This window comes from Sinohyriopsis cumingii, chromosome 3, assembly GCF_028554795.1.
Source record: "Sinohyriopsis cumingii isolate HCF-2022 chromosome 3, ASM2855479v2, whole genome shotgun sequence".
NCBI classification, from domain to species: Eukaryota; Metazoa; Mollusca; class Bivalvia; order Unionida; family Unionidae; genus Sinohyriopsis; species Sinohyriopsis cumingii.
In genome coordinates this window covers 29,901,116-29,913,181 of record NC_142963.1, presented here as the reverse complement: position 1 = coordinate 29,913,181, position 12,066 = coordinate 29,901,116, and the positions used below count along the sequence as shown (strand labels likewise).

The 12,066-nt window shown below is 33.7% G+C and overlaps 1 protein-coding gene across 2 annotated transcripts in view; it reads right to left on the bottom strand.

Annotated features, from left to right (window-relative positions):
- LOC149802615 (uncharacterized) overlaps window positions 1-12,066 on the bottom strand; it is a 101,387-nt gene that overhangs the window by 62,460 nt on the left and 26,861 nt on the right. For both annotated transcript variants that reach the window (XM_089951924.1, XM_089951925.1), the window contains exon 4: window positions 11,281-11,367. In XM_089951924.1, the coding sequence (XP_089808050.1) occupies window positions 11,281-11,367 (87 nt within the window). The remainder of the gene's footprint in view (window positions 1-11,280; window positions 11,368-12,066) is intronic.

Sequence of the window (12,066 nt, the reverse complement as noted above, 5' to 3'; positions counted from 1 at the left end):
TACAACAATATGTATATAGTTTTTCCACAAAAATAATCAATATTCTTAATCAATAAAGAGACACAAGTCTGCAACATATGGTCAAGATCTGCTAATCATCAAATGCTCTGAAATCCTTGTTGAAATAGATGTTTTCAGAAAATATGGTTGGTAGTCTGAGTGTACAAAAAAGATTTGGGCCATAACTATGTAAACTAGTTTTTAAAAATCTGGTCATTAAACTCCTCTCACATCTTACTGAGGAGAATCTTATTAGAAAATGTGGTTGAAGTCAGAAACAAATGCAAGTGTTTAGAAGCTATGTGATTATTAATTTGTTAAAGGACCATAATTCTGTAAAATATCACCATAACTGATTCATCATAGAAGAAATCTGAGACCTGGTTAAGTGAAGCTAGTCAACTAAATTCAAATCAAACAGAAATCTGCATTCTTGAGTGGTCACATCCTAGACAAATGCGTATTCTAATTTTTTCCAGAGCAAATCTCTGTAAATTAAGGTAAAAAAATCAAGTCATCTTCAAATTTATCCAAGATCATGCTGTGCTTGAGAATTACTGCAAATCGGATTGGAATCAACAAAATGTTTCAATTTTACTGTGTTCACTAACCATTGGCATACTCAGTCTTAAATGATTATTGGTAATAACTTGATCAAAATAAATACTAATTCTAGTCATCACTAAACTCATTTGTGACCTTGTCAAGTTGAAACAAATAATGTGGATGCTAATGCTTCAAGACACTGGGATGCCTATTTCAAGTTCATCAGGGGTAATAATTAAGTACAGTAAAAATAGTCAAAATGTGATCCCTGAAATCAGCCAAACTAATGTTAAGCTAACTTTAACATAATGTGAAATAATAGTGCAAATGTAACATTTTTCACAAGCCAATGGGATAAGAGCAATAACTCATAGAAGTACAAGCCATATTGCCTATTACTGAATCAAGTTTAAATGAAGCTCAATAGCAAATCTGGTTCAAATCAAGTAAAAAATTTTAGAAGCTAGAGTGCTGTGCATTTGCATTGCAATGCCTATGTTAAGACAATCATGGGGTATACCTACATGCTGAACAAAGTCATCATTGAACTCATCTAATGATGTTAATATGAAGCTTCACTAAAACTTTTGTTAAAATCTTATAACAAGAGGCTAAGCTGGGTTGGAGATCTCTCAGTTAATTAACATCTGCATAATAGCCAAATGCAAAAGCAGATGGAATAAAATCTGTGTCAGCATGATGCTCTCCATACAAATTATTCTAATGCTGTTGATTGCACAGGACACAAAAACAAATGTTTCAAGATTTTCTAGCTTTTATATCTGCATCAATATTTCAAGGCACACCAGCAGCATTTTTCCAATATTGAAACACCTCTATGGTTGCTTTCAGTCAAAATTGGTAAAATTCTATTAAATGGATCTTTTGATGTAAAGTTGTGTAAACGTTTTCCATTTTTATTTCAAATCTATGTTTTTGGTCAAATTGCAAAGTGGTCTTCTTTTTTTTAACCAGCAGCCATATTTTAGTGGGATATTTTTTAGAAGTCATTTAATGTTTAATAACACTGGCCATGTTTGATGGTGATCAAAATCATCTCTATAAATGCAATTTTTGTTGTCAAATTTGGTCCAAGTCTACTGAGCAGTTCCATTAAGTCATTTTTAAATTTTTTAGTAACAGTGGCCATATTTAATGATGGAGTGGCAATATTTTAACAATTCAAAACAAAAACTTTATTTTAGGATCCTTTCTATCCAGTTTGCATAAATTCTGCTGAACAATTGTTGAGAAGAAACCATTTCAAGTTTTTTTAAAATATTATTTTCAGTCATGATGGCCATATAAAATAGTTGACTGTCATCATTTGTAAATAACAATGAGAGTTACCTATGTCAGGATGCTGTCAAATGTCATCAAATTCTCCTGAGCAGTTATCAAGAAGCAGCTGAAAGTTTTTCTCTCTTTCTATTCTTAGTAACAGCAGCAAATTTTTGATGGTGGATCAGCATCACTTGTACAAAATCTGAAAGTCATCTACATGTGTGCCAGGATGCAGTCAAATACAATTTCTGTTGACTGGATTTTGAGAAGTCATTTGAAAATTTCTCCACTGTTAGTAACAGTGGCCATTATTTGATGGCAAATTGGCACAATTGGAACAAATTTGAAAGATCTTCATTACATGATGCTTTCTGTCAAAACTGGTAAGATTCTATTGAGCAGTCTGAAAGTTGTTTAAAGGTCTCTATTTTTGGTAATGATGGCCACATTTGATAGTGGATCAACCTCATTTATGTGAGGATGCTCCGACAAATTTGGTCAAATTCTGGACAGCAGTTCTATTTATATGTGTATGAATTGGAAGGTCAGATGCTCTCTGCCAAGTTTGGATGAAAATTAGTTCAGAGATTTTTGTGTGTGAAGAAAATGAAAACAGTAAACACTGACGGACTTTTTGACATGATTTAATATGGATGCAGGGGCCATATCATAAGCTGACATGGCCTTACAATGTTAAAAATGACATTATGGCATGACATAACTGTTCACCAGGGGCAAGAAGGAATCCAAATGTGGCCCCCTACCATCAGGCAAACAAGGTAACATGAAAAATAATGTTGGATTATTTACAGTATGTTGTTTGTAATTCACAAGCATCATGTAAAACACTTGTAGAAATGCCATGTGCAACTCTAAATAGTGCATTCATTATTAACATAAACGTTAACAAAGCCACACGTAAAACATATGCTCTCACAATCTCAGTGTTATTATGAGATGATTTGATTTTTGACACATTTAAAACCATTTCTCTTCAGAACAGTTTATCTGACCCAATAAATAAACAATGCAAACTTCTGAACACAGTGCATGTTTATAATCTGTTCAAAGCAAGTTTCATTTTCAAATCCCCTCTTCACTGAATGCAATTAATACTATTTTTAGTCGACAAAACCAGGATTTCCCCAAAACAACTGTACTGGACAAACTGGGTGAATTCTGGTTGCAAAAATAATCATTTTAGATTATAGACTTAAAAGAACACATCATGTTGGCTAGAAAATGGTTTGGAGGTGGGAATGCAGCTTTAAGTTTAATGTAAATAATTATAAAGAAACTAATACAGAGAAGCAGAAAAGACCTGTACAGTCCTGAAAGGAAGTTTACTGATATAAAATATTGTGTATTTCATGATGCTACTGTCATATCAGGGTTATTTTTTAATTTATGGCCAGTGAAGACCATATAACTAACTTGAGCAAGATAATTCCCACTTTTCTTGCATCTTGCACCATTAGCGATTTTTAGGCTTAAAACTTCAAAATCATTGCCATAAACTCCTTAATATTTGTGGGATACCATTATTTTTTGCATTTTTTAGTTGTTACAAATCAGTTTCAGACCAAATAAACAGGAATATATATGTGAAGCTGGGTTCTATTCCCCATCAATGGCATAAAAATAAGTATAAACAAATATATCTTTCTCTTGTAACACTATAATAAAAATGCAATTCACAACAAATGATCTCTTGCATGAAATTTTCTTTTTTTGTTTTATCAGTGTAAATGATGTTTTTTAAACTCATTTCAGAATCCACAATCCTAATACACGTGTTATAGAACATACACTACACAAAAGAAGAATGCGGAGTGGGGAAGAAAGTACATTATAAAATGAGAGACAAATAAAGAACTATAAGTATTTTATTTTAATCAAATCAAAACAGATTTTGAAAGGATACTGTAAGCTGCTAGGTACTGCAGCCCAGATACATGTAAAATAATATCAGGACTACCTCCTTGTGTGGACACCTGGGTGAATGAAATCAATGATCAGATAATTGACCTATGTGAAGACTTCAACCTACAGTACATTCCACAATACATATCTTTCTTTCTTCAGAACCAGGATGTCAACCTAAGCCTCTACCACAGAGACAAAATTCAATTTTAAGTAGAAAAGGAACCGCTCAACCACTGAGAAATATTAATATGTATGCCCCTATTTTGAGGCACTATAATGAAGAGTACTGTGGAGAAACTGGACATGAGACACAGGTATGCCATCATGGTAAATAGGCTGAGTGCTTCGGGTGCCATAAATTTGGACACAAACAAAGACTGTCAATCAATGTATTATACATACTAGGAAGCTGTCAAAGAGGAGAATGCCAGTGCTTCATTTATAACAAATCTAAATGTACCTAGTGAGACTCTTGACTATAACTATTTAATGGACACTACTGTAAATGCAAAAGTTAACAAATTTTCAGGGTCGGTATGTGACTTTGAAGATGCCAATATACATTAATATTTAAATATGGAAATAATTTGTCAAAATGATAAAATTAGTATGGAGACAATCTCAGTGAGTACCCCATTGCATGATGACATACATATAATTGATATGAAACTAAATACAAAAGGTTTTAACATAGGTCACTTAAATGTACAAGGTATAGTGTGAAACAATGACCAGTTTAAGTTAATGTTGTCTTCCAAGGTAAAAAAATATACATGTTTTAGGACTCACTTAAACCAAATTAAATGCTAACCATAATGAGAATCTATTTCACCGTCAAGGCTACAATAAACCATTACGCAGGGACAGAGAGACAGCAGGTGTAGGTCTTCAAAAGGATTTAACAAAGGGCACTTAAATGTACAATTTATAGTGGGAAAATTGACCAGATTAAGGTAACGTTGTCTTCCAAGGTAAAAAAAATATACATGTTTTAGGACTCACTTAAACCAAATTAAATGCTACCATAATGAGAATCTATTTCACTGTCAAGGCTACAATGAACCTTTAGGCAGGGACAGCGAGACAGCAGGGGGAGGTCTTCTTGTATAGATTAGGGAAGATGTAAATGCAGAAAAGCAACCTGACTTGGAGTCACATGAAATTGATAGTACCTCAGTGGAAATTTCTCAAAATAATGCAAAATCATTCCTAGTTGGTTTCATTTATAGGCCACCTTCTTCCAAAGCAATCTGGAATGATAACTTTTTTAAACAAATGGAAAATGTTCTTGCACAGGAGAAAGAAACATGTATACTCTGCGAAATAAATAAGGACCTTCTCAATACTCAAATAAGGAACAACTGGATAGAATTTATTGAATCAATAGGCCTAGTCCAGCTGGTAAATGAGCCCACAAGGATAAAAGAAATATCAAGCACTCTTATTGATCACATTTATACCAAGCTACCAGACAATGTGGCTTGTGTTAATGTACTGAATGTTGGTCTTAGTGACCACTATTCTGCTTTTTCGACAAGGCTAAATGCAAAAGAAATAAGAAAAATACACACAAAACTATCACTTACAGATCGTTCAAAACTTTTAATGAAGAACAATTTCACAATGACCTAAATAAAGTTCCATGGAATATGATCCAAAATTTGGATGACATGGATGAAGCACTGAGGGTGTGGCCTGGCTTATTTATGGATGTAGTCTCTAAGCATGCACCACTGAAAGTACATCAAGTGAAGACTGAAATTCAACCTAATTGGCTTACTACTGAAATCACCGATGCTATGAAAACATTTGACCAATTCAAGGCTATGGGAAACCATGCACAATATAAAGTATGGAGAAATAGAAGAACAAGTATGATTAATAAAGCTACAAAAACTTATTATCAATCATTGCTTGAAAACAAAATGAGCAACACAAACTCCATTTGGAAAGTCTTCAATGAACTCACTGGAGGAATACACAAAAATCAGACAAATAAAATTCACTCACTTCTGGTAAATGACACCATAGTGACTGATGACACTGATATTGCAAATGTTATCGATGATTTTTTCACCAACATTACCAAAAAGTTAAAAGGAAAAGTGATAGAAAACAACTTTAATGAACTGAACAAGTTCTGCAGCAGCAAAATCTCTAAGGAGGTATGTTTCTCTATCCCACCAGTATCAGAAAACTTTGTTTAAAAATGTCTCAGTGAACATGATACCAAGAAAGCTACAGGACTGGATCAGATCGGTCCAAGACTCATTAAATTTTCTGCCTCTGCTATTTTAGATAGCATAACATTCATAATCAATTTAAGAATTGCAACCTCATCTCACCCCAAAATATGGAAAACTGAAAAAGTAACTCCTAACTCCTATTCACAAATCTGGTTCTAAGGATGATGCTGATAACTACCACCCAATCTCAATACTACCAAACTTGTCCAAATTTACTGAAAAACATGTCATGACTCATTCATGTCATACCTAACCAAACACTTGCTGTTACATCCTAATTATTCAGGCTTTAGACAGAAACATTCATGTGAGACTGCCATGATCTCCCTAACTGATAAATGGCTTCAAGCACTTGACCAAGGTAGAATAATAGGATCTGTTTTTGTTGATTTCTGGTAAGCTTTTGACATGGTGGATCACAAAATTCTTTTGAAGAAACTGAAAATCTACCAGTGTGATGAAAGAACAATTAGATGGTTTACTTCATACTTAAGTGAGAGAACAGAACATGTTTATATAAATAATCTTCTGTATGAACCTGGAACAATTCAATATGGAGTATCACAAGGTTCAATTCTAGGTCCATTACTATTTATATTATTTACTAATGACCCACCACTTTTATTAAGGGACTCAATCTCTATGCAGATGACAACATTGTCAGACATCCAAAACACAAAGCATGAACTCAAAATTTCTTTACAGAATGCCCTAAATAAACTGGACAACTTGTGCACACGCAATGGCATGGTGGCAAATACTGGTAAAACTAAAATATTACTTATCTCAACACGACAAAAAAAGGAAGAATCTAGATAGTGATGAACTATGACATGGAAGGAAAAAATATGCAAATGGTCTGTCATGACAGACTACTTGGTGTTTTGGTAGATAATAACCTATCACAGACTGAACATATCAAACATCAGTTTAATAAAAGTCAATTCAAGTTTATGGCTTCTCAGTAGGATAAGACATTTTCTCCCTGAAAGGCACAGAAAACTATTTTATAACAGTTACATACAACCATATTTAGACTACTGCAATACAGTATGGGGTAATTCAAATGATAAAAACATAGCAAAGCTGGCATATCTTCAAAAAAGAGCATTTAGGCTAATATCAATCCAAAAAGGAAGCAAGGAAATTTAGCTGGTAAGTTAAAAATATTACCTATTAAAGACCTAATCTGTTTGAGAAAAGCCAAATTAATGTACAAGATATCCAATAATAGTGCTCCTGAATAATTACAATCACTATTCCAGTATAGGCTACCTGGCAATACTCCCTACCTGAAATCCATGTCTACCAAACAGTATAAAATTCCCAAACCAAATAAGGAATTATTTTTAAAAAGTTTTCAATACTCTGGAACTTTTCTCATGAATCGTTTTCAATTTGAGATTAGAAATGCCCACTCTATTTCCTTCTTCCAAACCCAATATATCCATAGGCTTCAGAGATGCAGCTAAAATAAATAAAATCCTTTCTTTGTATGAGGGTCTCAAGGTATATTAGTTCTTAGCTAATTGTGTTACCCTCTTTAAATAAAGTCATTTATATTATTATTATTATTATTTTAAATTAAATGATGTACATAAACTATGAGGAAATCAAAATGAGGAAACCGTTTTCACAGTAAAGACTATGTAACATAAAATAATATTTTTAATTGGTAAAATTACTGCTTTCATATATATGTAACTTTTACAAGAAAATTGTTAAATATTAAAAAATGCTGAAAATATTCATCTGACTTGCAGTACATTAAAAGAAAGTGACTGACGTGAGCTTATTCACTTCACAAGATAACATTTGAGCTAGCAGGATATAAAATTAGGAAGTTCAATATAATTCATGTCTTACCATTAACAGTTACGAAGGAATCCAAGATTAAATTTCAGATAGGAGAATGAGATAAGATAAAAAACATGTCTTTAACAGTATAAAATGCATGCAAATCTGCAAACTGCAATTGCAATTTTGTTAGCAGAGACAGCCCAGAAATATGTCCTCAGATTCTCCAACTAAAAAGTAATAAGGCCGCAAAAAGTTTTTTTCTGGAAAGGAAGTCACAGTTTTTTTAATATTAGTAATGATAACCAAGAAAGCACCAAAAAGTGTCTTAAAAAAATCGTTCCCTGACATCAGTTACATCCCATGCAAGAAGAATCTATAAATATTCCTTCATTATATTTTGATAGGTTCAAAAATTTGATTCTCACATAAAATTCTAATGCAATTTAGATTAAATGTCCAAAAGAAGAATTTGCTACACTCAAACAAACACGAAATTAATTTGATCTACCTACAAAAATAAAATTCAAGATTCCTTCTTGACAATTCCATTTAAAAGAATATCAATTTTTTTTAATTTTCTGATTTCGAACTTTCCATGGCAAAACTAGAACATACAAGCACTAAGCTGTCAAGGTTAGTTCCACAAGTGAAACATGAACATCATACAGAATTGGCTCAACAAATCATTCTGATCCATCACTAGAGATGCAGAATCTAGTTTGATCTGCAGAACAAAATCCAACCATCCAAGACCAACTGAAAAGCTATTCCAAGGCCATATAGGACTAAATTTCAATGTTAAGCTGACCAAACTGCACATTCTTTCAAATAAATGGCTGAAGTGTGGAGTCTACCAATTTCGAGGTCACTGGGTGGTGCTATGTGTCCATAAATATTTTTGTAAATTGTTTGCTGTTCATTCAATTAAAGTTCTATACTCACATTACATTAGCAGAAATAAAACTACTTTGATTCCAATCATTTTATTATTCAGTCCTTGGTTTAAAAAAATGAGGACATAATAAAAGGTTACCACATTTGTATGGAAAAATCAGAACTCGTTTATTTTAGCTATTCTGCACTCCTAACATTGTGCAATATGGCGCCAAAAAAACCTCGTTTCTATTTTCCAACACACAATGCACTAACATATAAATATATATATAAATATACACCGCTCCCTCGATAACTTGCGCCCGGATAACTCGCGATCCCGCTTATAACACGGTGTCTGTCTTGGCTCCCGATTTTTTTCCAGAGAAAATGTATTTAAAATATCTTTAAAATATGCTGAACATGAAAAAATTACAATAAGAATTGATAAATTAAACCTTGATACATTGCTCGTTTTATCATCGAAAATGGTGATTAATGCCCGTAAAAATATAATCCATATTTTGAAATTTGCAAGTGCTAAATAAAAGAATTAATTTCAGAGGTCTCGAAAACGCTTAATTACGCGTATTTGGACACCAATTTTTGATCTGGGACACAGAAAGTCACTGAGGCGGGAGTCCTCCGTACGCATGTAATAGGTGCGCGGGAAAATTCAAAGATTTGCCGGTCCTGTTTCAGCCACCTGCTTTGTGGGAAAATGTGTTGATCAGTTAACTGTGCAGATATTTACAATGACAGAATTCAGTGACTGAAAGACTCTTTGATGTCCTGTTGCCATTTTATAAGAGTACATTAAAAAAAACACAAAAAGAACATGATGCAACAGCTAGGCGGCTAGTTCAAAGGCTTTGACTAGCGGACAAGTGAGAAAATGTACTGATATTTAGTGATTGAATTCAGAGGCAGAAAGACCCAGTTTTAAAATCCTAGCGAGACCTCTGTTTAAAGATATCATATATTATGTAAGTTTTTATGATAAATAGTTGTCAGTATACTGTAAATAAACAGTCTGGTGAAATAGCGATCAATGAAAACTTCTGGTAAATGCTAACAGGTGGCAACAGAGAATGAAATAAACACCAATTAAACGTCTTCCTGTGTTAAAGTCATGTTCTAATCCTTTAATTCCGTTTCAGTGTAAACATTTTATAATCACAACATATTCTGTTCATTAAAAACATGAAAAGAGTCAATCGACCGTCACATCGAAACCCGTGAGTACTTCTGTGAGAACCTAATTACATGTACATGCCAGCTTTGTTTTGATCAACAGCTTGGGGAAGTGTTTGTTGCATTAAAAAAAAAATCGATTACAAGAGACCTCGAGTGCTGGATTAAGGGTCTTGGAGCTGCCTTTGACGTAAAGCAAAACAGTAACAGAGACAATGTTGATGATAGTGACTTCGAATGTTTCAGTGAAACTGATGTCATTAATGCCGAGGCTGTTTGGGAGAAATTCGTACAGACTCATGGTCCTGAGATGGGCGTTTCTCTTGATGATACGGAGGAGTGGATTTGTGCTGACAATGATTGCCCCACAACCGAATACATGTCAGATGAAACTATAATTATTTCTATAGCGAACAAATTTTCAGCAGAAGACGATTCTAACTGGAGTAACATAAGTGTTGAAAGTGATGCAGATGCAGATGTTGCACCCCCACCCCTCTGCACAGGAAGCAATCAAATATTTTGATATTGCCATAAGGTGGCTGGAGACCCAAAATGTTGACTACGTAAAGCTCGTGCAGTTGACAAATCTGAGGGATTTTGCTCAGCGGCAGAGAAACCAAAGAGTAACACACACACACACACAAAATAACTGATTTTTTCAAAAAGTGAATTGATATTTGTCAAGCGTGGCACAAAAACCGCAAGTGTTAACTTGTTCTAATTTACGTTGTTTTAAATTTATAGACCAATTAAATATGTTAGTACTGATTGACCCTTGGTTTTTTTTTGTTTTCCATTTTACTTCTATCACATTCAAATCTATCTATCGTTCAATCGACACTGTTTCTCGAAAAGAGTCGATCTTTGATATATAAAAAAAACGTCTAATTTGGATCAAACAATAAAACTAGAATGTATCCAATTCAACATAAAAATTAGTGACGTAGTACACAATGTGTGAAATGGTACACGTTACGCGAACGGAAACTAAGTGGAATGTTTTCGATGATCGCCTCAATATACTGTAATTTATCCTGAAATTAATGTTGTCCTATGAGGAAAAAATAAAGTACACCGTTATGAAGAGATATTTATTAACAGTTAATCTCAGAATGATTATAAAGTGAGTATTCAACAGTATAATCTGCCTACCCCCCCCCTTATTTCTCCGTTATGTCGTCAATCACTTTATTGGTTTTGGGCTTATTTTATAGGTCCCTTGATAACTCGCACCTCACTTATAGTGCGGTCGATGTTTCTGGACCCCGATGTGCGCGAGTTATTGAGGGAGTGGTGTACCTTCTTTTGCTATAAAAATACCAAAATGCCAGTGTAAACAATTTCAAAATACTTAAGCTCTTAGCATTTATCATGTAGATTTTACAGTACATCACAAACTGGCACCCACCTTGTTACCAATTTCACAAACATCCAGTGGATCCTTATCTCCCTTGGTTCCAGTCTCTGGCTCTGTGTAGTTTGGGTCTTCCCAGGTCTGTAGGATACAAAAACACCATTATTATATTCGACTATATATAATGCAAGCTCAGTGGTGCAGCACTAAATTAAAACTGTCATCACTTAATGCATCTGAAGATCAATGTTCATGCTGTTCACTTGAAATCTAAGTAAAATGAACATCATAAACTCTGGTTTCCTGACACATAAAGTTATGTCTGACTTGAGACATCTGATTGGTCAATTCCAAGTCAGATTCAATTTCAGTTAATCAGACTGAATTCAAGAAATATTCATCAATAAGACTGAAATTACCAGAAAGTTTAAGATCCAATACTCCTAAAGCAGTTAATAATAATTCTATGAAAATTTGAGCACTGGATACTTCACTACGATAATATACTGGAATTCTGATTCCAGAACTGCATAAAAGATTGAGGAAAATTCCCTTCCTCATTCAGAAAAGAAGAAAACAAACATTCAAGACTGAAACACTGACCAAAATATAAACTTAGTTAATAAAGATTCTGCAATAGAGCCATCACCTTAGCCCTAAAAAGAAGTAAATAATCTGCCTCGATGACTATTAATCAATACACATTGACAAGATACGGATGACAGCTTCTCAAATGGACTATGTTGAGACTGCAATTATCAACAGCATGCATACGCAAATCCATTAAAGTATTACTTTCACCTTTCACTGAATGAAATTATCAATGAAACTGGCAATTAT